Source organism: Camellia sinensis, chromosome 1, assembly GCF_055761805.1.
Source record: "Camellia sinensis isolate YWXY chromosome 1, ASM5576180v1, whole genome shotgun sequence".
Lineage (NCBI taxonomy): Eukaryota > Viridiplantae > Streptophyta > Magnoliopsida > Ericales > Theaceae > Camellia > Camellia sinensis.
This window is the reverse complement of record NC_138961.1, coordinates 253,731,345-253,755,487: the sequence shown is the minus strand read 5'-3', so window position 1 is coordinate 253,755,487 and position 24,143 is coordinate 253,731,345. Positions and strand designations below refer to the sequence as shown.

The window sequence follows — 24,143 nt, the reverse complement described above, 5'->3', positions numbered from 1 at the left end:
CGTTCAGGCAATCTGCTGGTAACGTTAGTTTGTAGGGCTCACAGAAAACTAGTAACTGTTCTTTCCATGATTTGCTCTATTGGATCCGTACCACTGACCGATGATCCGGTTCCATTTCTACTATTACCCATCACTACAAGGTGAAAACGGTAAATGGACTTCCCTTTTTGTTGCTATTCTTTTTTTTTTTTTGAATCAATTATTATTGCAATATTATATCTATGATTCATAACGATCTCATAACAGTTTGTGAGTAATAACTTAGTAAAGTTATATTCAAGTTAAATTATTTTCTATATATGGAATAAGAGCTGTTTTATGAAATGATTTTTCTGTACTATGAATGATTGTCCAATTCTAACAAATATTTGTGACATTAAATCTGTGATTCAAGTATGCTATCTTTACCTAGACTAGAGGTTCCTTTATAAAACTGACAAGTTATCTGTACCCGACTGGAGGTTCCTTTATAGAATTGACAAGTTATCCGTACTCGGCCGGAGGTTCATTATGGAACTGATAAGTATGACCTTTGATGTTCTGTATGAGATCTGTTAGCGCTAATGGATAAGCCATGTAAGATTAAGCATGAACTCTGATTTTTGTGTATGCTCAAGAATATGAATGTGAACCTGTCTTCGATATGAACTCTGATTTTTGAATTAGTTATGGGACATTATTCATTTAACCATTTACTCTGTTATTATTCATTGGGCTGCTATTCACTATTTATATTATTTATGTAGGTGATCAGGCGCGTGATCAGGCTTAAGATGATGCCTGAAGAGTTTTGAGTTTGTTAGCTACCCTTTGTGCCTCCCAAGGAGGTTCTGGATCATGTCAAGTCTTATGGCCATGTTTTTGTGAATATTTAAGGCTTTGTTCCTTTTGACTTGAATTATGGACAAAATTTCTATTTATCTGTACAGTACATGGGGTGATGTGTAACTACTGTATCTTTTGACATCACATGTATGCTTAAAAAGTTTAAGATTATCAGTCTCATGTTTGTTTTCACAGCTCATGGACTATGTATATTTCTGTATATTGCTTTCGCAGCCCCTAATTATATGTCATTCTATTTAGAGGCCTTTGGTAATCTAAGGATTACTGGCTGGTTACGATGCTAAACTTATAGGGGCGGATTTGGGTCGTGACATGGGCCCAACATAATGTGGAATGGCCTTAGGCCCAATATAGTAACAGCTATTCTGAACGACCTCAGGTCCAAACATTTCTTATCATAGGGAAGATAAAACATCAACATGTCTCTATCCCCTACGGCCTTAGGCCCATAATTCATAAGCAATCCATATCAAACATAACGGCCTCAGGCCCATCACTTATAACAGAAACAGAACAACCTTAGGTCCACATTTCATTTGTTCATTACCATTCATCAAGCATCCTTTACTACTCGTAATAAGACATTCTATAACGTTCGTATCGCATTTATATCATAATCCAATGTCATATATATATATATATATCATTCAATTGTTCCAAAATAGCAATTAGCCACATCGTTCATATCAAAATAAAATAAAGAATTAAATAAAAACATATATTTACAATACTATTACTCACTGTGATTTGGTTGTGCAATGGTCCCTTCCGGTGAGTGACCTATACATTCAGCACATACAAATTTGATAAGCAATCCATTCTTTTATTACTTTTTCTCTTTAATCATTTTTCCGTTTCGTTCAATTTATATTCATCTTTAAGCATTTCGGGAGGGCTTAAATGCACACATTAATAGATTCAGAGGGTCGAAAAGATAAACAAAATGTATCAATTTTCCTCTATGTTTCCTGCACGTACGGACGACCCGCACCGCACGTGTTTTTTATTTCAGAATGTTCGACTTGCTTGCTCTGTTTTCCGTACGTGCGATTGTGAACCTCGCACGTGCGGTTATGGGCTCTGTTTGTGCAGTCCGAAAATCCAACAAATTCAAGCTTTCCAAATGCATTTCTAAGGCCCAATTCAAGCACTTTCACTTCAAAAACATGACATATAAACACAATAAGCATGAAACTCAAGCTCAAAGAGATCATAACTTACTTTAATTTGATATATAGAACCCTAATTTCCATATTTCCTTAATTTCCTTCATCTTTTTATGTTATACGTGTTGTATATGCTTACATAAGTTCAAAGCATGCAAAGACTCAAGATTAAATCACAATTTCTCACAATCCAATCCAAATCAAACTAAAAATAAAGGAATTAACTCTTTAATCACACAACCCAAAGATTACATGTTCATTTTCACGAAATGTGTTCACTCTAGATCATAATTTATAAACCCTATAACTCATTTCATGAGTCTTTCTCGAGATGGAACTCGAATCATGCAAAATCAAAGGATTTAAAGTTCAATTTCTTGAATTTAACCCATATCATCCATAACTCAAAACCCTAGTTCATTTAAATGTTAAATCTTCAACTAAATCCTTGATTCTATGAAATTGATGAGTTATCTACAAGGATCAAAGATAGATTAACTTACCTTAGCTCAAATCTTTGAATTCTCCCTTGATTTCTTCCAATTCCTAGATTCCTCTTCCCACTCTCTCTCTTTCCATCTCTTGTTCCTCCCCAAGAGATATTTTATGAGTCCCTAAGCTAAGACTCACACACATATATAGATAATTTAAGCTAATCACCAATTAGGCTTAGCTAATAAAGCTCACATTAACTAAAACTAAAATTTAAGCTAATTAAATGCAATTAATTCATTATGAATCGTAATTTTCTAAAATTTCCCAATAAGTTCCAAAAATCATGCTAAACATAGATATAAAGTCGGTTTTGGCTTATCGAATCTCTAAGGCTTTCAATTTCTAGTCTAAAGGTTGTAATTTCAATAGAGTTTCTCATAACCGACAGATACAAGTTTATAAACATGTAATTCACACATTTAAACATGGAATTTCACGTCAAGCACATATGCTCACATATAATCACATCTATAATGAGAGAATTAAAGCATATAAAAGAGTCGGGTTGTTACAGAAGTGTTCTCCGATTATTGTGAGCTCTCTTTCTCTCTCTCTCTCCAACTTCTGTGATCTGAAATCATCACGATTTGATATTGGAAATTGCTATCTCCGGCATTGTGAAAGGCAATTTCCGGCGTGAATCAGAGCTTTCTCTCTCTCGTAATTTGAAAATATCGCGATTCCGACAGGAATCGCTCGTTTCCGAAAGAGAATGAATGACTTCTTTATCTCTTTTGCGATCTGAGACTATCGCGATTCCGACACGAATGACTTCTCTTTTTCTCACAAACCAGAGGTGATGGCTAGGCCATTAACGGTGAGGACTTCTTGCAGACAACCGGTGGTGGCTAGGGTTTGCAAAATTGTAATGAAAAAAAAAAAAAAAAAAAACACAATTTATTTCAATTAACTTCCATTTAATTTCAAAAAAAATATTTCAATTAATATTGAAATAAATTGTGCAATTTATATCCATTAAATAAATTGCACAATTTATTTCACAATTATTGATATAAATTGCACAATTACACAATTGAAATAAAATTCTTGTTGGTATTGTAATAATAATAAAAACAATTGTTTTAATTCATATTAATGAAAAAAATGAAATAATAAAAAAATAAAATAACTTCTATTAAATGAAATAAAAATAATGAAATAACAATTGTTGTAATGAAATGTATCAATTTTTATATTAATTGATACTAATTATATTAACTTTTATTAAGAAAATAATTTTTTTTTAAATTAAAATTAAAGAAAATGAGAAAATAATAATTTTTATATTTTATAAGGGCAAAAAGGATATTACACAATAAAAAACTATTTTACAACGGGTTTTTTTTTTTAGGGTCCCTGGTATTAAGACTTTATAGTATAAAGGACATCTAATATTTTCATAATGTCTAAGGTCCCTCAACATTGATCCAGAGAAATTTTAGTCCAGAGAAATTTCAGCCCAGAGAAATTCCAGTCCAGAGAAATTCCAACCCAGAGAAATTTTTTCCAGAGAAATTCTGGATTGCACAGAGAAAATCTCACATTTCTCTTAACTTTCCAGAGAAATTCATTTCAACCCAGAGAAATTTCTATCTCTAACTCAGAGAAATTCACTGAAAACCAGATAAATTCTCATCTCCAATCCAGAGAAATTCACTTAACTCAGAGAAATTCTCCCTCTCCAACCCAAACCAGAGAAATTATTCTTCTCCAATCCAGAGAAATTCCAATTTCTGTGATTGGGATGCCAGAGATGGAAGCAAATTTCTCTGCTTTAACATCATGGGCAACTTTGTATACATCAAGAAGATAAATACAGAGGGAAAAAAATGCAATGGGATTTATACAAATTAAGCATTCCAGGTTCGAGCTCGAAACCAAAGAATTTCTCTGGACTAACCCAGAGAAAATTCAGTTAAAAAACCATAGAATTTCTCTGGTTTTAATCCAGAGACATTCAGTTCAGCAATCAATTCAGTTAACTAAAAGGTACCTCCTGTAGATGAACCGATAAACTTGTAGGTGAACTTTCTTGATGAGGAAATGCAGCATTTGGATCTCCTGGCAAATTTCCATCTCTAGCACTGTAAGCTAAATGCTCATCTGGAACAAAAGAAGATTGCCCAGAATTGATGGATGCAGACTCCTGCAGATGAACCATGGGTGGCCTGTGTGGGGGTGCAGCTGGAGGTGGATACTGTTGATAGCTCGTTGCATGAAGTGACGGCTTAGCCACATCAGGATAACGAGGATCAGCAGTTTGTGTATACTGATCATGATAATGACTCTGTTCTTTCGGTTTGCCAACTGGTGTATACTGTGATTGTGAATGCTGATTATCTGTTGCAACTTTGGCTGCTGCCTACACTCTGGCCTTGGCAGCCGAATCTTCTTCATTGAAGCTTCAGTACGATGAACAGCAGAGACGGCAATGAAGACGCTGGCGTGGTCGACTGGAACGAGACCAAGGCGGTGAGCGACGGCGATGGAGTGGAGATTCCAAGAGGAACGAGTTGATGAACAGATGGATTTGGTGCAGCGAATCGCCCTTGGCAACTAAGCTTCGTATCTGAGCTCTAAGACTTGGTTGCCATCGAAGGTGTTGCGGGTAAACTCTGCGTTCAGCTGTTCAATCAGAAATTTATGGAGAGGCAGGCCGGGTCGCGGATCTGGGCGGCGCAGAGGTCTGCGACGGTGGCGAAGCGAAGAGAGAAGTCGGAGGAGAAGGCGTTGAGGAAGAGGTCGTAGAGGAGGGTGGAGGAGCAGAGAAAAAAGAGAGAAAGAGAGGAGAGACAAAGAGTCAAATTTCTCTGGTATATGTTTAGGGACCTTAGACATAAAAAAATAATTTTGTGGATCTCTTCCATTACGAAAAGTGAAAGAGGGACCTTAGACTAATTATCCCAACTTATTTAATTAAATATTACTCTTCTAATTAAATTCATAATTTAACAATTATACTAAATAAATTAATAATTTTTGATTAAAATTACAATCAACAATATAATGTGTTTTAACAATTTCACCAAATAAAAATGTAATATTAGCGTGCGGCTTAGGCGTACTTACTTGGGTCGGGTCCGTTATTCGCCCAACAGAGAGTAGTAGGGAGAGAGAGAGTGTGGGGGAGAGGGAGAATGGAGACGAAGACGAATGAAGAAGAAAGGAAAACAACGGTAGAAGAGTTGGAGGGATCAGAGATAGAGTACTTGAGCTATGGGGGTGAACATCACTTACCCCTTATCATGCGCCTTGTCGACGAAGAACTTAGCGAACCCTACTCCATCTTCACCTACCGATATTTTGTCTATCTCTGGCCCCAACTCTCTTTCCTCGTATTCACTATTCTCTCTCTCTCTCTCTCGAATTTCATTGAACTCTCTCTTCCTTATGTACCCATCTGATTATGTTTTTTTTTTTTTTTTTTTGAGTGCCGATTGGTGCATAGAATTGTACAGTATTAATTAATTGTAGTCGTATGTGTAAGTAAATACGTACTCGTGGTGTCTGTGATTTTCAGGCTTTCCATAGAGGCAAGTGTGTTGGAACTGTCGTTTGTAAAATGGGAGAGCATCGCAATACTTTCAGAGGTTATATTGCAATGCTCGTCGTCCTCAAGCCTTACAGAGGCCGTGGCATCGGTATCTCTCTCTCTCTCTCTCTCTCTCTTCTATTGATTTTGGCATTGCATTGCGTCCAGAGACATGTTGGTCTCTTTATTATCCAAATATTTGGTATATGTAACAACAACAATCCAGAACATTAATATTGGGTCTTCTTATGAGGCCTAAGACCATCTCCAAACGGGGAACCAAAATTTTCACCAAATTTAAGTTAAAAAAAAGCTAATTTTCTCAACCTGATATTTCTTCCTCCAATCGTGCATCAAAAGGCGAGGGTTGACCGGCCGGTTGACTGGTAAGGTAAATTTTTTTTTTTTTTTTAACCTTGTTGAACCTTTTTGACCGGTTTGAATCTATCTATTTGAAAGGAACCGGTCGACCAGTTGGTCTCCTCCAACGGTCACGCATAGTAAAGTAGTGAAATATGTACCATGTTCTCACTTTGATGAATTTTTTGTTGAATTCTCATTTTGATACCAATTTGCTGAAACCATTAGAGCTCCAAAAAGTGACTTTTTCACCAAAATTTAAATCTAATGCCAGGTTTGGTTCACCGTTGGAAATGCTCTAAAGCATCACTTTAGTCAATTGGCAGCTAATTATTAGGGTTTTTTTATTTTATTTTATTTATTTAAATATTTTATTTTATTTTTATTTTATGAGCCCCTAAGCTAAAGTATCACTTTAGTCCATTGGCATCTAGTTTAGAACAATATCTGGTTTCTTAGGAAGACATAAAGATTATCATGTTAATCACTTTTCATCATTCTGTTAGTGCCCACTAATTGGGCATAATCATCCCCGAGCAATTCTAAGGACCCCAAAAACATCAACCAAAAAGGGTGTGGGACCCACGCCATATGGGAGCCACACCCATGTGACTAGTGAACAGATTATTTGGACAATTTTTTAGTGCCGCTAGCATTTTTGAATGTGGCAGTGTAACTCTTGATAATTTAATCTCGGCTGAAAAGGCCGATCCACCTCTATGTTCTAAACTGATTGTACTTATGGATACAATCCTAAGATGGGTGATAAGCAGCTGTATCTGAATCAAGCATACCATCTCTTCTCACAAAAGTGTTTTCATTCCTAATGTATCTCCAAGTCTTTGAACTGGAAACAATAGTACATCTGCTAGAGACAACCTCCAGGTTAACCCAATTATGTGACAAATATGTTAACACTGCAAACTGTCATAAATAATATGACACAACTGATTACTTGATCAGTAACATTTTTAATACCAAACTTGGTGAGGTGTGCCTTTGTGTTTCAAACATTAGATAAAGTCTCATTCTTTATTTGATAGCTACTTTGTCGGCTTAATACTTTGCTCTGTGCTTTCAACGTTATTTATTTGATAAATTAGTTATTACAATTATGTGTAGTTGTATACGTTCTTTTGTATACTCTGGGTTTAAAGTTGTGGAACCCTTTTTGTTGGAATGATCCATGTTCTATAATTAACAGTAGGACTACTCCTTTCTTAAATCATATGTAAGTTACTTGTCATTTTTCTCCCCTTTTTTCTGAATGTTATTTGGTCTAAGTCAATTTTCTCATATTGCAGCTACAGAACTTGTGACCAGATCTATTAAAGTGATGATGGAATCAGGTTGTGAAGAGGTATGCTGTAAATATAAGAGTTTTATGCCTTAAATTATATATTTTATAATGACAATTAGTCCTTCTTGCTTTCTCATCTCTTTGTGCCTAAAGTTGAAACTGAATACTGTTCTCCAGGACACTGTGAGAGGGAGAGCTGATCTATAACTTAAAGTAGAAGAAAATCTTGGATTCTTTAACTCTATAATGGTTAAATTTTTTTTTTTTATATATACATATATATATATATATATTTTTTTTGGGAGGGGGGGGGGGTGAATTTATATAACACTTGTTCATATACATGTTTTTAAGTATCACTGGACTAAAATACTAGCATATTCCTGTTGCTAATATTGCTTGGCTGTCGTGATTATATAGAGGGGAAAAAAAGCTACTTTCATGACCAAGGGAAGGGAGGCTAATTCAGAACCATCAAAATTTGATAATTTTCCTTTTCTTCTTCTTCTTTATGTGTGTGTGCATGTTTTTTGTGGGGGAGTGTTGGGTTTGTAGCTTTATAAGGGTAGGAGACTATTTTTAAAGGGACTGCAAGTGGCTTTTAAACAATTGGGTATTGTAACTCTGGAAACAACTCAAGACGAATTGAATTGTGCAGGCATACCAAGATTGTAATGTAGTCCGAATAAGGATCTGACTTCCACCAAAGTCGTGTGTAGCTTAGGGGAAATAAACTATCTGGTACTTTTATTTCCTTAATGAAGAGGACTTGGCAATATCTTAGCTAGAAGAATGAAAATGGCTAGGCCAAATGAAAATGGAAATAACCTTGAATTGATGAAAATCAGCCAGCACAATGCAGAACTTGGAAATTAAACAAAACTAGGTAAAAACTAATGTAACCGGATCTTGGAATTTTGAAATTGAAATATGAACATGCATTGAACATGAAATAACAGGAAGCCTAAGCTTGATGTGGTTAATTGGAAGCATGAACTTGATTTTGTTTGAGTTGATTAGCCGTGTGTCTTGTCCTTTGTTGCTTTGTTTTCTTTCTATAGTTCCGGGAAATAACGGCTAGTCCTTCTCGTAGTGCCAAGCGTCCCTTGACTCCCTTGTCTTGGTCTTCACTTTTTTGTTCTCAATTATCTTGTACTAGCCTTGCATGGAGGATTAAACGCATGTCCTTGTCAAGCAGGGTGTTAAAGTAATGTGAAAGTATGTAAGCGTAAGGGCACCCTCACCTCAATAGCATCTTTTGGAGTTGAGTCCTACCCAAGACCTTGTTACAAGGTATTAGAGCTGAAGTACCAGGGATGGGTATGGTGCATGTGTCTCTAGCTTGTGCTGCTGGTGCTGTTGAGTGAGCACGTTGCATGTGAGGGAGGATGTGAAGCGAAGTGTCACATCACCTAGGTATTAATGTAACATGAAGTATATAAGGGTGAGGGCACCTTTACCTCAAGACTGTGCAAGAGTCCCTTCTCTTGGTTTAATGCTTCCATGTTACCAGCTTATACCATATCTCTATGTGCCATGTGTCCCACTTAGTACAATTGACCACGTACAACCTGGCCAACTTGTAACCAAATCCCTACATAATAGGGTCTGGTGAGAGAGAAAAAAATGGGCGTAAGCCTCCCGCACTCGGGTGAGGCCTTGTCCATATTAACCGCCTGCCACTATCCTCTCAACGCATGGTTACACGCCCTGCACAAGACTCTTTTTGGTTACCTCTTTTAGTGATAGCTATGCCACTTGGTGCCATTACCTTGAGTGGTCAACTTTGGTACAAATAGGGATCCAGGAAAATGAAATGGAAAAATGGAAGAAGATATTGGCAGAGGTTATGAGAAAAAGACATGTTGAAATCTGGTTACAGAAGTTAAGCCCAAAGGGTTGGCCTGATGGCAAGGTCTTGGGTTTTAGGTCTTGGGGGTGTGCTCCTTCCAAGGTTTAGGGATTGAAACCTCTTGGGTGCTAATAATTCTTGGGGGCCATCGGATTGGGGAAAAACCCTTGAATTAATTGTGGTGCACTTGCAGAAAACTACTTGCCAAGGGCCTGTGCATCCCTGGGGATTAGTTAGGTTTTGATCCGGACACCCCAGTGCCAATGCACAAAAAAAAAAAAAAAAAAATCTGATTACAGAAGTGTGACTCTAGATTGAGCAAAATAACTAAACAAAATTTATGTTCCCGACCACAAAACAATGGAGAACAAGGACGTTGCTGTTTGGTTAAGTTGGATACTTGATTGTATTATTCCATTCGAAGAAGCATGCTCTGTTTTGCTGTGGTCTTTCAATTTCTATAGACATCCTCTGCACTGTATTTCTGGTAAACATCCTTACACTAGTTATTTTTGTTACGTGAATGTAGTCTACTTGCATTGATGGTTGTATAAGCTTGAGTATGGGGAGCATGTACAAATTTTTGGTTTGAAGTGTACATCTCCATGCATGCTCTTACCCAAATAGCATCGTATATGTTGTCTGCCACATTGCATTTGGTTAGTATCTTCACATTGATCAGCATGTAATTTGCACACAATATGCAATGGTCCCTTGGAAACTTCTCCTCAAAAAATGGGGTGACACCCATTCTTTAGAATCTTCATGTTTTTAATGCCTAGTAATTTGCTTGTGGAAACTTTTTTGTTTGTGTTTAACAATACATTTTTATACCTAGCTTAAAGAGTCACAAAGCCATTGCTTTTGAACCCAGTGCAACTGGACATCCCTGCCAAATGCTCTCTCTCATGCACGAGCACACAGGCACACACACAGCAAAACCTTAACTGGATTTTTGGGGATGGCTACTGGGATCCCCCTCTTTCAAATTAGGTCTGTCTAAAGCTCATTAGAGATAGTCATCTTGCGCTGGCATAACTATTCCATATATTCTGGGTCCCTGGAAAACCATATTCTGTCCAGCTTCTGCATATCCACAATGCATGATAACTTCCATTCGATTTGATTACCATCTTGAGGTGTTACTGCTAGGGACAGTATTCCTGGATTTTTCTATTGCATGTGCATGAAGTTGGATAAATGTTAGCTTAAAGTTGATATGGTTGCTGATGTCTTTTATGGATCTATTAGTAGCTAGATTGAAAATAAATACATGTTCTTCAAGGAATATCAGCGTATGGCTTCTAATAAAGTTTCTAAAACAGTGTTTCTTTTGTTTAAAGTATCCTCGATTTGGTTAAAAACATGCATAATGCATCTTCCTTTTGTTAAGTGTTGTGATTTTGATGTCATGTTGCCTGGATTTTTAATGAGAAGGAATTGAAGGGTACAATTAACTCATGATTTTGTGTTTTTCTCTCAAGGTTACTTTGGAAGCAGAAGTTACAAATAAGGGTGCACTTGCATTATATGGCCGTCTTGGGTTCATTAGGGCAAAAAGGCTTTTTCGGTACTACTTGAATGGAGTTGATGCTTTTCGACTAAAGCTATTATTTCCCCGCCCAGAGTTTCAGTCCTCTCTGCACATGATGGCAGACAGGAATGAGAACCATGGGCAAAAAGATATCATACCACCTGAAGAGAGGTCTTTGCTCGAAGAAAGCTTTTAACTTATTTTCGTACTCATAAATGTTTTATAACCGACTTTCTTTTTTCTAGGGAAGGGGAAATCACTTACTTTCGTTGTATTGTTAGAATCATGATAGATATCTTAATATTCTCTGTGACACAATGTAGCTATTTGAGATGTATTTCCTTGGCAATTGGCATAATGTTGATTTCTTTGAAATTGATGTTTCTGGTGGGTCAACCTGTTTTCTTTCCATTAGTGAAATTGTGATTCTTCTAACAAATTTTGGGATGTGGGACCATGAACATTATCTTGTTTCGGCAACAGGGAGGAACATCTTGAGCATGTGATTGAACATTGTGCTATGCAACTTTGATGTGGATAGGACTAAATTGGTGAAGATCTTAAATCTCTATGTCAAATGCTCATAATTAGCTTATGTGAAGATTTTATGATACGTTAATTTTAAGATATAACGTGACATATGTAGTTGTTTTGTAACAGATAACTTTGAAGACATAGGATCTGCTGCACTAATAGCTCAAGTTAAGGTTGTTCATGTGCAAATGGAATAGAAAGGATGTGTCTACTGTGGCTAAGAGAAGTGAGCCACAACAAATAATGAAATTATGATAAAGTTTCATCAGGGAGGGCAGGAGATTACCATTAACCGAGGTTGTTTTGCAGGTAGAAAAGCCATGATGGTAATTCATATGAAAGGGTACCCTTTTATAAAAAATCTCTCTCTCTCTCTCTCTCTCTCTCTCTAAATTTGGAAACCAAAAATAATTGCATTGGACATGGAAGATTGTAAATAATTACAAAATAGTGATTGAAAAATGTAAAATTACCTAAAATTACAATCTCACATCTTTCCCTTTCTCCCTTCCTTTCAAACCCTAATCAACCCACCTCTTATTAACCCCATCCTTGGCGCTGATAGCCTCTTTCCTACCTTGGCACCAGTCAGCCAGCCAGCCCCTCATTTTCTCTTCCTACTACTTGCCCATCTCGCCTCTATCCATTGTCCTACCATCCTCTACCCTCCTTAACTCCTCCCTCTCACCTCCCCCACCTTCCTAGCCTGTACCCCTTTGCCTTCGCCATCCATGTCTCATTGCAACCCCTCTCATATCCAGATTTGGCATGATCTGTAACTCCAATCATGTAGAATCCAAGTTGAACAATGATTTACTTACAAAAGTTAGAAAAGCTTTTTGTGGGGGGTGGGGGGAACAAAAACAAAAACAAAAACGTGTATTGGTAATAATATTTTCTAAATTGATCATGGGTTTGTTACGCCAACATGGATTTTCAGCATTTTTGTTTCTTTTTCTCTCTATAGCCTCTACAATCGAGTACACATGTTCTTTAACTCTTGTTCTGTAATGAAATTCAAAAATATTCAATTTTTTTTAACTTCTTACACTTGGACTCCAATTAGGATGGATGAAAATAAAAAAGAACTACATGATTGTTCCCATAGATCACGATATATCTCTTTATTTAGACATGGGAGGGTTTGTAGAGAGAGATAGGTGAGGAAGGGCCAGGGAAGAGAGCGAAGAAGAGAGCGAAAGAGGGTGAGGAGATGGCGGTGGCGATAAGGAAAGGGCTAGGAATGCAAAGAAGGGTAGGGGAGTGATCGGCAATTGAGGAAGGTAGGAGAGAGGCTAGCGGCGCTAAAGATAGTGGGAGAGGTGTTGGCCAATGGTGGTTAGGTTAAAGAAGAGATGGGAAGAGAGGATAAAGGAGGATATATTAGTGTTTTCATAATTTTTAATTGTTTTGTATTATTTTATTCTTCCAATCTTTTGTAATTATTTTTTGTTTTTTCTATTTATTTGAAAGTTGTCCATTTTCTTTTGTTATACAATATTTAAATGCTTTATTTTATTATAGGGGATTTTTTTGAAGGTCCTGGTATTAAAATTTTATAGCATAAATATTTTTATAATGTCTAAGGTCCCTCAATATTGATCCAGAAAATTTCTCTGGACTGATCTAGAGAAAATTCGATCCAGAGAAAATTTTACACATCACAGAAAAAATTTCTCTGGACACATTACAAAGAAAAATTTACACATCTCCAACACCAAATTCTCTAGACACATCACAGAGAAAATGTTACACATCTGCAACATCAAATTTCTCTGGACATATTACAGAGAAAATTTTACGCATCACCAACACCAAATTTCTCTGGACACATTACAGAGAAAATTTTATAAATCACCAACACCAAATTTCTTTGGATATATCACAGAGACAAATTTACACATCACCAACACCAAATTTCTCTGGATACATCATAGAGAAAATTTTAAGCATCACCAACACCAAATTTCTCTGGATACATCATAGAGGAAATTTTACGCATCTCTAACATCAAATTTTTGTAGACACATCACAGAGAAAATTTTATACATCTCCAACACCAAATTTCTATGGACACATCACAGAAAATTTTTTACACATCTCCAACATCAAATTTCTCTGGACACATCACAGAAAAAATTTGACACATCGTTAATACTAAATTTTTCTAGACATATCACAGAGAAAATTTTACACATCCCTAACACCAAACACCAAATTTCTATGGACATATCATAGAGAAAATTTTACACATTCCTAACACCAAATTTCTTTGGACACATCACAGAGAAAATTTTACACGTTTCCAACATCAAATTTCTCTGGATACATCACAGAGAAAGCTTTACACATCTTCGACACCAAATTTCTCTGGACACAGGAAGTGAGGGTGAAACCTGAGGACGTCTGAGATCTACCCCAAAACTTGACAAAAATAAAAAAACAACCCGAAGAAATCAAGATACTTTACTTTGTACCCCTCTGCTGATCATGTCTTTGTACCTTCTAATGGAGTCCAGCCTATGCAACTTCAACTGTTGATGAAATCATCAGCCTTTGCATCAACATGTTCATCTTCTACAGCCTCCATTGAGACTTTACCCTTCTTTACCGTCGCTAGATGGCAAGCCTCCATGATTTCGTCCTCCTTGAAATGCGCAAAAGTCGACTTGGCGCTTGTCGACTTCTGAGCTTCTCCTGCAACTTGCCGGAGGCGGTGGGGTTGGTGTTGGACTTGGTCCTGTGTTTTGTGATGATGGTAGACCTCATCTAGACTCTTCAAATTATCTTTTGAGAAATGGGTTTGTTAAGAATTTTGATGGGTCTTTAATTTGGAGAAATTTTGAATCTGGGTTTGGGTTTGGATTGAAGTCTTGAAGTGAGGTTTGGATTTAAAGAGAGAGAGAGAGAGAGAGAGAGATGAAATAGGGTAGGTAAAGAGAAATGAGGTTTGATTTGAGAGAGTCAAATTTCTCTGTGATGCATGGGTGTTGGGTTGAGAGATCTTAAACAATACAAAATAATATTGTAAATTTCTTTCATTATTAAAAATGAGATAGGAACTTTAGATGAATTTTCTCTTTATTTTATTGTAGTCAGAGCAACTTGAGTGACATGCTATAAGAATTACAATATAGTTATTAAAGTTACATTATAGCGAGGGCTTTCAAAATTTACGCTCTAATGATGTGATAAAGTTAATGATAAATTATAATATTGTTAAAATTGTGTCAATTTGAACACGGGATTTTTCAATTATTAAGATTTGACAATATTCTTTTTTAACTTCTTTCGTGATAGGATTACAAACAATATTTTTATTCGATATTGTATGAAAAATTTTAAAAAAATTCAATCGAGTAAAATTATCAAATCAAAATATAAACATTTTTGGAATAACTCTGACTTAAAGTTGAAATTTGGTAAGTCTACCAAAAAAGTTTGGGTTGTAGAAAGTTAGGTTTTTGACTTTTTAATTTTTTTATATAAAAAAAAAATCACAAAAAAAAAAAAAAAAAATCAATTCTTTATTAACTTTTCCAAAACACACTTACTCTCCCATGATTTACTGAAACTCTTCTCAAATTTTTGGTATTGTCAAATTTAATACAAAGTTTTACAAAACTCTCTACCTCTCTCATGCAGTCCCACAAATCGTATGTTTTTTTATTTAATGTTTTGTGAGTAAAGGGGGGAAAAAAATGCATTCTCACAATTAGGAAAAATTAATTGTCAACTTATCAATAGGTTTTATTTTTGAGAGTTATTACCTATTAAATCTTATTCTTTTATTTTTATAAATAAATTTATAATAATAAATATCAATCAAAACCTGTGAATAAATAAACTTAATTAATAAGACTGATTTGTTAGTGTCTCAATATTTTAGCATGGTAGCATGCTATGCTATGATTTGATTTTGACATTATCATTGAAGATGTTGCAAACATGCCAGCTTATAAATTTTGAATTAAGAAAATGACAAAATTATGAGAGAGGTTCCTAGGAGAAAGATAAAATAAAAAAATCTTATTGTCTGGAGTAATTATTTATCATATTAATAAGGGGGTTTTTTTTTAAGCTCCCTAATAATAACAATTTTCTGTATAAAGGACATTAAAAAATGTAATACTGCTTCAGGTCCCTAACCAAAATACCTGCGCATTTTATCAATTTCTTGGACCAAAATACCCTACGTCTGTTCATCTTCAGATGAGTTGATTTTTTTGACCTGAATGGTGCAATTTCAATGCATGTTTAAACCTTTTCAATCTCAATTTTTATTATTTCTGGTTGTAGGAATGAGAGATGATTCAAAGGAATTTGCGTTGGAATTGTTCGATGCTCTGAGCAGACGACGAAGGTTGAATGTTGACAAGATCAGCAGAGATGAGCTTTACGAGTATTGGTCTCAAATCACTAATCAGAGCTTCGATTCTCGACTCCAGATCATCTTCGACATGTATGCATTATTATTTTTTCTTTTCAAAAAAATTTAATAGATGTATATATATATATGATACATACATATATATATATATATATACAATCTGTTGCTCACTGTCTTGACTAGTATATATATGATAATTAATCAATTAAGACCATTTGCAACCATAATCAAACAGTCACTCTTAGTTATCTTATCTATGGTTGCAAACATATATATATATATATATATGATACATACATATATATATATACAATGTCAGCACACATATATATATATATATCCAGTGTTGAATATAACATCTTCAGGTTCAAAATTTCTCTGAGTGTTGAATATAACGTCTTTTGATTTTTTGGGTTTAGTAGAATTGGAGTTGTTTCTGGAAAAGCATTATTTGGACCCCTACTGAAGAATATTGGAATAAGAAGCTTGAGGAAGAGACAGCAGTAGAGGAAGGCTTAAAGTGATCCAGAGAAATTTGAATTTTCTCTGGATTCAACCCAGAGAAATTTGAATTTTCTCTGGATTCAACCCAGAGAAATTCATACCATTAAGTTTAAAGAAAATCTATCACAAACTCATAGAAGAACTATTAATTTGTTTGTGCAGGAAATTGTGATTGAATTAGCAGCAGCAAAACCAATGACAAATTGATCAAATCAGAGTTTTATCGTTTCAGAGAAATTCTGGACCAGAGAAATTTGAATTTTCTCTGGGTTGAATCCAGAGAAATTCCTTGGAAGTCCAGAATTTCTTTGCTTCCAACTGATGATGGGTTGCTTTCCTTCTAACTGTCAAAATTGAACTGCTTTCTGTGCATTTGGGGCTTCTTATTGAAGCTTCTTGTGTTCTTGTTTTTGTAAATTTCTGTAACTTGCTACATTTGTGTTTCTCTATTGTGTAATTTTATCTGGCATGTTTATGTTTCTTCATTATTTTCTTAAGCAAATTATCTGTGGCTTACTACTCTGTTGGTGTGGCTAATTTTCTCTGGCATTTATAATTTTCTCTGGCCAAATTACTTTTCTTACTTGTGTGTCTAATTTTCTCTGGCAGCATTTATAATTTTCTCTGGCCACATTATGTTTATGTCTTGTGTCTAATTTTCTCTGCCATATTTATTTTGTTCAATGCTCAATTTCCTCAAAATTTCTCTGTTGTGTAATTTTCTCTGTCATGTTTATGTTGCTACTTTGTAATTTTCTCTGTTGTGTAATCATTGCTACCTTGTAATTTTCTCTGGGATTTAATGTTTATGTTTTCATTCTATAGAAATAGCAAAACGCAAAAGCAGCACAACCCCAGAAACCCCGAAAAAGAAACCAAAAGTCTCTGTGTCTGCGTCTTATGATCTTAGATCAAAACGCAGTAGTAGCACCAGAACACCACAAAAAAAATAAGTCCAAGTTGAAGAAGCAATAAGCATCAAGATCAAGACACCAACTTCAAGGGTGATTTTCACTCAACTACAAGCTTAACATTTTCTCTGTCATTTTCATTGGATTATAATAACAAACCTACGATTTTCTCTATACTACAAAGAAAAGTCCAGAAACATGAATAGTGCAAAAAAAAAAAAAAAAATGAAAAGTGCAAAGAAAACATATCAGAAAATTTTGATAAGTGCAAACATATAAAAACACATAAAAACACAATATATAAGTCCAGAGAAATTTGTAATACTTATCATTTGTAATACAATCATATGATTTTCTCTGGACTACAAAGAAAAGTCCAGAGAAATTTGTGAACTTATATTCACTTTCAATATAACAAAAACAAAAACACATTAGCATCAAGAGACAAAAATATATTAAACACTAGCACATAAAAAAATCACAGAGAAAATCTGTTATGTTCACAAGACATTCAATTCAAAAAATTTTAAAAAAAAAAACAAAACACTTACTACTCTATTGCTACGTCTGTAAATTTCTCTGCCTACTTACAATTTTCTCTGTGATTTTCACTGCACTACAAGCTTATAATTTTCTCTGTGATTTGAGTTCAATTATAGTAACAAACCTGCAATTTTCTCTGCACTATACAAAAAATGCAAAGTGAACAAAAAACAGAGCACAAAAACGCAGAAAAACAGAGCACCAAAAAGCAACTCATAACCATGTTGACAGAGAATGAAAAAGCAACTCCAAAAATCAAAATCAACTCCATCGAAAATTCATCAATAACAGATAATGAAAAATTAACTTCAAAAATCAAAAACAACAACACTGAGTTCGTCTCTCTCACATTGATCAAAACTAAAAACAAAAACCTAATTCAACACCTACATGATCAAATCAAATCAAAAATTGAAAACTTATCTGATTCAACTCCACATGAAATCAAATCAAATACAATGAATCAGATTTCAACTCCTACACGATCGATCAACACCTACAAACAACGAACATGATTTCAACTCGTATAGGATTTCAACACCTACAAACAACGAACAGGATTTCAACACCTACAAAAACCCTAGAAAATCTCCACAAAAATCTGAATCATCAAGTTCATCCTCACGTAATCTCCCACAAAATATCAATATGATCTTTAGCTGTCAAATTGAAAACAACGTATATTACAAACAAGGGTAAGACAGGTATTTTACACTCTAAAATAACATTGAGGGACCTTAGGCTACAAAAGAACATATTGTGGACCTAATCCATTACTAAAAGTTGGATAGGGACCTTAAACCGATTTTCCCTATTAATAATTGTGTGGAAAACGGATCACAAAATTAATCATATAAATAATTTTTGTAAGATTGTGCAAACTTTTATTTCAAGGACAAATTGTCACATTTTCAATATGAAATTTGATTTTTTTGTAATAATCAAAATTATTGTGAAAATGATTATATTTTGGACATAAATTACATATTTAAATCATTATTAATTGTATTTTAAACTTCAATTATTGAATTTTGGTAATAAGTGTTCTTAGGATATAAAGACGATTATAATTTTTCACTTATTTTTAAAACATAGTGATAGCGTTTGATAATGTTTACGTTTTTAGTTTATGTTTACATAAATTTTATAAATTATTTTTTGTTTATTTTTAGAAAAACATAAACTACAAATGCGTTTAGTTTAAACAAAATGTTTGAAAAATTTTAAAAACATAAAATAAAAATATATGTTTGCTCAGGCTTAAAATATTTATATTTATATTTATTTTTTATTATTTATGACAATAGGATCATACACATTATAATTGAAAAAAAATAATTGCAAAAAATAATAATTGAAAAAAAAAAATTTGATTGAAAAAAAAATTGTTAGTTAAATTTTTAAATTTCTGTTTAAAAATCAATATAAACTCATTTTTTGAGTTTACATTTTTTTCCTCAAATTTATAAACTGAGACAATCACTTATAAACTAAAAAAATTATCAAACAAGTTTTCATAACAGTTTTTAAAATTTTTATAACTATAAATTGAAAACTGAAAACGAAATGGTATAATTTATGTAATGGGAATATTTTAATAATAGTGCAAACGGTAATAAATAAACAAATAAGTTGCCAAATGTTTTGAGAATTTTGTCCAAAATGATTGATCAATTTTTTTGAAAAGATAATAATGCATACTAAGAGCATCTCCAACGATGTATTTTTTTTCATCAAATTTGAGTAAAAAATGACCCATTTTACCAAATCTGATATCACTCGCTCTAACGGTGAACTTTCATCAAATTTGCGCTGGGACAACCGGTTGGTCGATCGATTAGGCGAAAAAAAAAAAATTCTTTTTTTTATTTTATTTATTTATTTTTTTGAACCTTTTAGTGATCGACCGGTTGGTCAACCGGCTGGTTGACCGGTGAGACAATTTTTTTTTTTTTTATACTGTTTGAACCTTTTCTTGGAACTGTTTGAACCTTTTGGTGGTCAACCGGCCGGTCAACTGGCTGGTTGACCGGTTGGTCTCCCCCAACGGTCACAAACAGTGTTTTGATGAAATCAGTATTCTGTCCTCAGTTTGATGAATTGTTTGGTGAAATCTCATTTTGATATCGATTTGGTGCAACCGTTGGAGCACCAAACAGTAACTTTTTCACCAAATTTTAAATTTGATGTCAACTTTGATGAACCGTTGGAGATGGTCTAAGAGAAGTTGATTGTGTGCAATTAGAATTAGGGGTGATCAACGAATATATTGATCTGTCCAAATCGATTGAATTTAATTGGTTCGCCATATTTTGGACGGATGTGTGACGATGAGCAGACGGTTGCGAATTGATTTTTTCCAATCCGTCTTGTTTTGAACGGATGGCGGATTTGAGGTTCTTTGGCCGCAACCGGACTACCAAACCGCGAGCACCCCTAGTTTGTAAGACTTTTTGTATTTTCAATTTGTTTAGATATTCTGTTTGTGTTTTCAATTGAAAAAAAAATTAAATATTCAGTGGAAAAAGAGTTTCAACTTTTGAATTGAAAAAAATAAATGTATTATTTATCTATATTTTTTATTTTTAAATCTAACTGTAAAAATAATAAATAAAAAAGATGATATATGCTGATTGGTTTTTGTTTTTAAAAACAGATATAGATGTAACAATACAGAGACATACAATCTTTATTACTTCTCTGTTCATGGTTTTGGTGGATTGAATTGTTTTTATATTTTAAGAACCACATATTGTAATATTTTGTGTGGACGAGGCAAACTGTGATTGTAATATGTGAATGAGGCATACAATGATTGTAATATTCTAAAATTTCAAATTTTCTTTCTTTAGATGAGACATACAGTGATTGTAATACTCTTTTAGGTCATTGACTATAATATAATTTTTTTCTTTCGAGGAAGTGCACAAGTTAAATTACGTTGAAAATTTATAAAATTTTAAACTGCTAAATCGATTCGCATCCATCCGTCAATCTATCAATCTGCATTTGTTGAATTGGCAGACGAATATGGATTAATTCTCTCTAGTCTATCAATTTAATAGACGAATAATAAATTAAAAGTTCCGTTGTCGCAATCGATTTACGTCTACCCCTAATTAAGGCTTTATTTGTCATAACCTAAAAAAGTTACTATCCTATTTATAAGTCACACCGTCTTATTTAAATCACACCACCCCTCTATCACATCATTTTAAATTTAACTCATATTTCATAAAAAAAAAAAATTATACTTATTTAAATTATCCTAAACAACTCTTAAAATCATACCGGGCCTATTTGGTTTACAATTACAAAAATATTGGGGGTGTTTGGCAAGGAAAAAAATAGCCTAGTTTAGGCTAAAATTCACAAAAAGACAAAATAGGTTAAAATACCTAATAAGACAAAATATCATATGAGCTGTGATTAGGACCCCCTTATATTCTCACCCCCACCACCCTCACACACACGTGGGGTTGGTGAGTGGGAGAGAAAAAAAAAAAAAAAAAAAATTTCAACCAATCAAAAGGCAAAGGGGGTCGTGGGGTCCCTTGGAAAGGGGGTCTCACTCTTTTTTGATATCATATCAAACTCACAAGACCATCTCCAACGGTGAACCAAACCTGGCATCAAATTTAAAATTTGGTGAAAAAGTCACTTTTTTAAGCTCCAACGTTTTCACCAAATCGATATCAAATCCAGAATTCAGCAAAAATGGTACCAAACTGAGTGCAGACGAAGCACTTCACCAAATTACTGTTCCTAACCGTTGGGATGAGACGAACGGGTCGACCATCCGGTTGACCAACCGGTCGCCCCGGAGAAAGTTCAGACAGTTCACAAAAAGGTTGAAACCAGTCAAAAAAAAAAAAAAAAAAAAATTTTGCCTAGGTGGTCGACCACCCGGTCGACCGCCCGGTTGACCACCCGGTCGACCATCAAAAGTTCAAAAAGTTCAAAAAAAAAGGTTCAAACCGGTAAAAAAAAAAAAAAAAAAAAAAAAATTTGCCGTTACCGGTTGACCGGCCGGTCGACCAACCGGTTGCCCAGCGCAAATTTGATGAAACAGATTTGATGTTGAACCGTTGGAGCGCGAAGTATCAAATTAAAGAAATAATCCCTTTTTGACTCAAATTTGGTGAGACATTTGGTACACCGTTGGAGATGCTCTAATCATTTCACTTTTTTTCTCACAAATATCACATCAAATCACAAAAAAATTTAATCATCTTCTCAAATACAAAAATTTTAACCTACTAAAATAACTAAAAATTAAAATAATTTACTAAAATAATAACTTCCCAAACGAAGCATTGTAAAAACAAGCAGACCCCGTGCGTGCATCAAACTTCGACCTTAAAAAAAAAAAAGAAAAAATAAATAAAATGGGGTGGGTCTGGGTGAGAGTGGTACACAGGAGAGAGCAAAGCGCAAAAAATGCGATTGATTTAACGAGCGAGTGCGTGTCGTTTTGGCCCCCCTCACTCACTCACTCACTCACCGGCCTCGGTAGTCCCATTCTTTGTCTTTCCCCCACCCCCCCGGAGTATGTGTGTGTATGTACGTATGTCTCTCTTTCTCCGTCTGCGCACTTTACCGATCCCTTGCATTTTCAGGTGCGCGGTGCCTCTGACGCCCATCATCTGAAACCCTAATTGCGAAGTCCACAACCCCTCCTTTCTCTTCAGAGGTAGGTATTCCGCTATTTCAAAGTTAAATGCACTTTCTCTGAGTTTGGTTGGAGATTTGGAAATAGATTTGAAAAGAAAAGATAAAAAGATACGTGGAATATGGTGAAATATAAATATATTTTATTTTGATTTCATCTATTTTTTTTTTCATTTCCGTTTCTAAATCTCTTCTCAAATCATAACCAAATCCAGCATTCAAGAAATTTGATTATTGAATTTTTAAATCTTGTTTCTGCAGATTCTTATTTATGCAGTTGAAGAATGGTGGTCCAGTCATTTCAATGCGGATTTGAAAATGGTATTACTAGTCCTAGTACAGACAATAATGGAGTTTCTGTTTCCGCTGATTTGATGGTTTCGAGGGTTTCCGAGGAGGGCGATATGATTAGCATAAAATGCGAGGAAGTTAGCGTCAACAATTCCCCAGCGTTAAAGAGAAGGGCCAGTGCTAGGATACAAAAGATTAAGACTGAGAAAGCTCTTCTTCGCCTTCGTGACGAGCAAGAGTCGTTGAAACATGTTGAAGAGAAAGTCAGTCGGAAGAAAACCAGAGTGTACGAGAGAAAAAAAGTGAGTGTAAGTCCTCTTCTTGTGCTTGATGATAACCACCATGCTTCTTCTGAGGCTAACAAAGTCAAGCCTGAGATCAAGTACTACAGTGCTAATGCCGAGGGCAGTCGGGGGGCTGCGTTCACAGAGGTTGCAGAGACTCAGACTCAGACCGAGACTGGGACCGGGACCGGGATTGGGGTTGGGGTTGAGAAAAGTGCATATGCCCTCGTTACCGAGACTTTGAGGACTTTTAACAAGCACTACCTTCACTTTATCCAGGTTTGTTTTCTCTTCTCATTCGCCCAAAATCATGGATCTCTAAGGTCATCTCCTGCCCTTACTCAAATTCTGAGTAACAGGCAGCTTCATTTCATTTACACTTGTCCAATGCCCAAACTCAAATTTGAGTATTAAGCTTGGTATATGGCACAATTGTAAATGTAGATATCTGTTTTATTTTATCACCCCAAATTGGAGTGCCTTCTGAAAATTGAGTTAAAATAAGGGTCCCTTGATTCGGGTCAAAATTTGAGTAAAACTTATTTTGGTATGAATTTGTGTGAAGGAGGGGTGAATTTTTTTTTAAAGCATTTTTACTCAAATTTATATTTGATATGGGGTCAGGGGTTAGGATTGGAGATGCCCTAAGTGTTGTAGGGGCGGAGGCACCCCAAAATTTTGAAAAATTCCCATATTATACTAGTAATTAATTAGCAAGATAATTTTAAGATTTTATATGATAATTTTAATAATAGTTCTAGTCGGGATTTATCAGATATTAGCTTTGCTTTGAAAACGAGTTTATGAAATTTGATATCGCTTGCTGAAACAAATTATCCTACTGTTTATAGATTGATTATTGTGTTAATTTTACTTGGTTCAACTACAGACTGGAACATGCATTTTCAACTATGAACTATGTTACATGGA

The 24,143-nt window shown here is 34.7% G+C and overlaps 3 protein-coding genes across 4 annotated transcripts in view; all 3 read left to right on the top strand.

Annotated features, from left to right (window-relative positions):
* The first annotated feature begins 5,554 nt into the window (after nucleotides 1-5,554).
* Nucleotides 5,555-11,460, top strand: ATMAK3 (Acyl-CoA N-acyltransferases (NAT) superfamily protein). The gene is made up of 4 exons (XM_028233705.2): nucleotides 5,555-5,842; nucleotides 6,028-6,148; nucleotides 7,704-7,759; nucleotides 11,036-11,460. Exons 1-4 carry the CDS (start codon nucleotides 5,645-5,647, stop codon nucleotides 11,279-11,281), a joined length of 621 nt encoding a protein of 206 aa, XP_028089506.1. The 5' UTR covers nucleotides 5,555-5,644; the 3' UTR covers nucleotides 11,282-11,460.
* Nucleotides 11,461-11,495: 35 nt separating this feature from the next.
* On the top strand, nucleotides 11,496-17,001 carry LOC145806289 (respiratory burst oxidase homolog protein A-like). Its single transcript, XM_082902820.1, has 4 exons — nucleotides 11,496-11,636; nucleotides 11,746-11,928; nucleotides 15,919-16,081; nucleotides 16,676-17,001. The coding sequence occupies exons 2-4, from the start codon at nucleotides 11,871-11,873 to the stop codon at nucleotides 16,683-16,685; spliced, it is 231 nt and encodes a 76-aa protein (XP_082758946.1). The 5' UTR covers nucleotides 11,496-11,636; nucleotides 11,746-11,870; the 3' UTR covers nucleotides 16,686-17,001.
* A 5,314-nt stretch (nucleotides 17,002-22,315) lies between these two features.
* LOC114289847 (histone-lysine N-methyltransferase, H3 lysine-9 specific SUVH4) overlaps nucleotides 22,316-24,143 on the top strand; it is a 34,051-nt gene continuing 32,223 nt past the window's right edge. For both annotated transcript variants that reach the window (XM_028233672.2, XM_028233666.2), the window contains exons 1-2: nucleotides 22,316-22,660; nucleotides 22,900-23,492. In XM_028233672.2, the coding sequence (XP_028089473.1) occupies nucleotides 22,923-23,492 (570 nt within the window). In that variant the 5' untranslated portion in view covers nucleotides 22,316-22,660; nucleotides 22,900-22,922. The remainder of the gene's footprint in view (nucleotides 22,661-22,899; nucleotides 23,493-24,143) is intronic.

What these genes read in the sequence shown, in the direction of transcription:
- ATMAK3 (XM_028233705.2), top strand. Translation starts at nt 5,645, where the DNA reads ATGGAGACGAAGACGAATGAAGAAGAAAGGAAAACAACGGTAGAAGAG. An exon ending in TTACAGAGGCCGTGGCATCG is followed by an intron (nt 6,149 to 7,703) that starts GTATCTCTCTCT and finishes CTCATATTGCAG; the next exon opens with CTACAGAACTTGTGACCAGA. An exon ending in TGGAATCAGGTTGTGAAGAG is followed by an intron (nt 7,760 to 11,035) that starts GTATGCTGTAAA and finishes TTTTCTCTCAAG; the next exon opens with GTTACTTTGGAAGCAGAAGT.
- LOC145806289 (XM_082902820.1), top strand. Translation starts at nt 11,871, where the DNA reads ATGATAAAGTTTCATCAGGGAGGGCAGGAGATTACCATTAACCGAGGT. An exon ending in TAACCGAGGTTGTTTTGCAG is followed by an intron (nt 11,929 to 15,918) that starts GTAGAAAAGCCA and finishes TTCTGGTTGTAG; the next exon opens with GAATGAGAGATGATTCAAAG.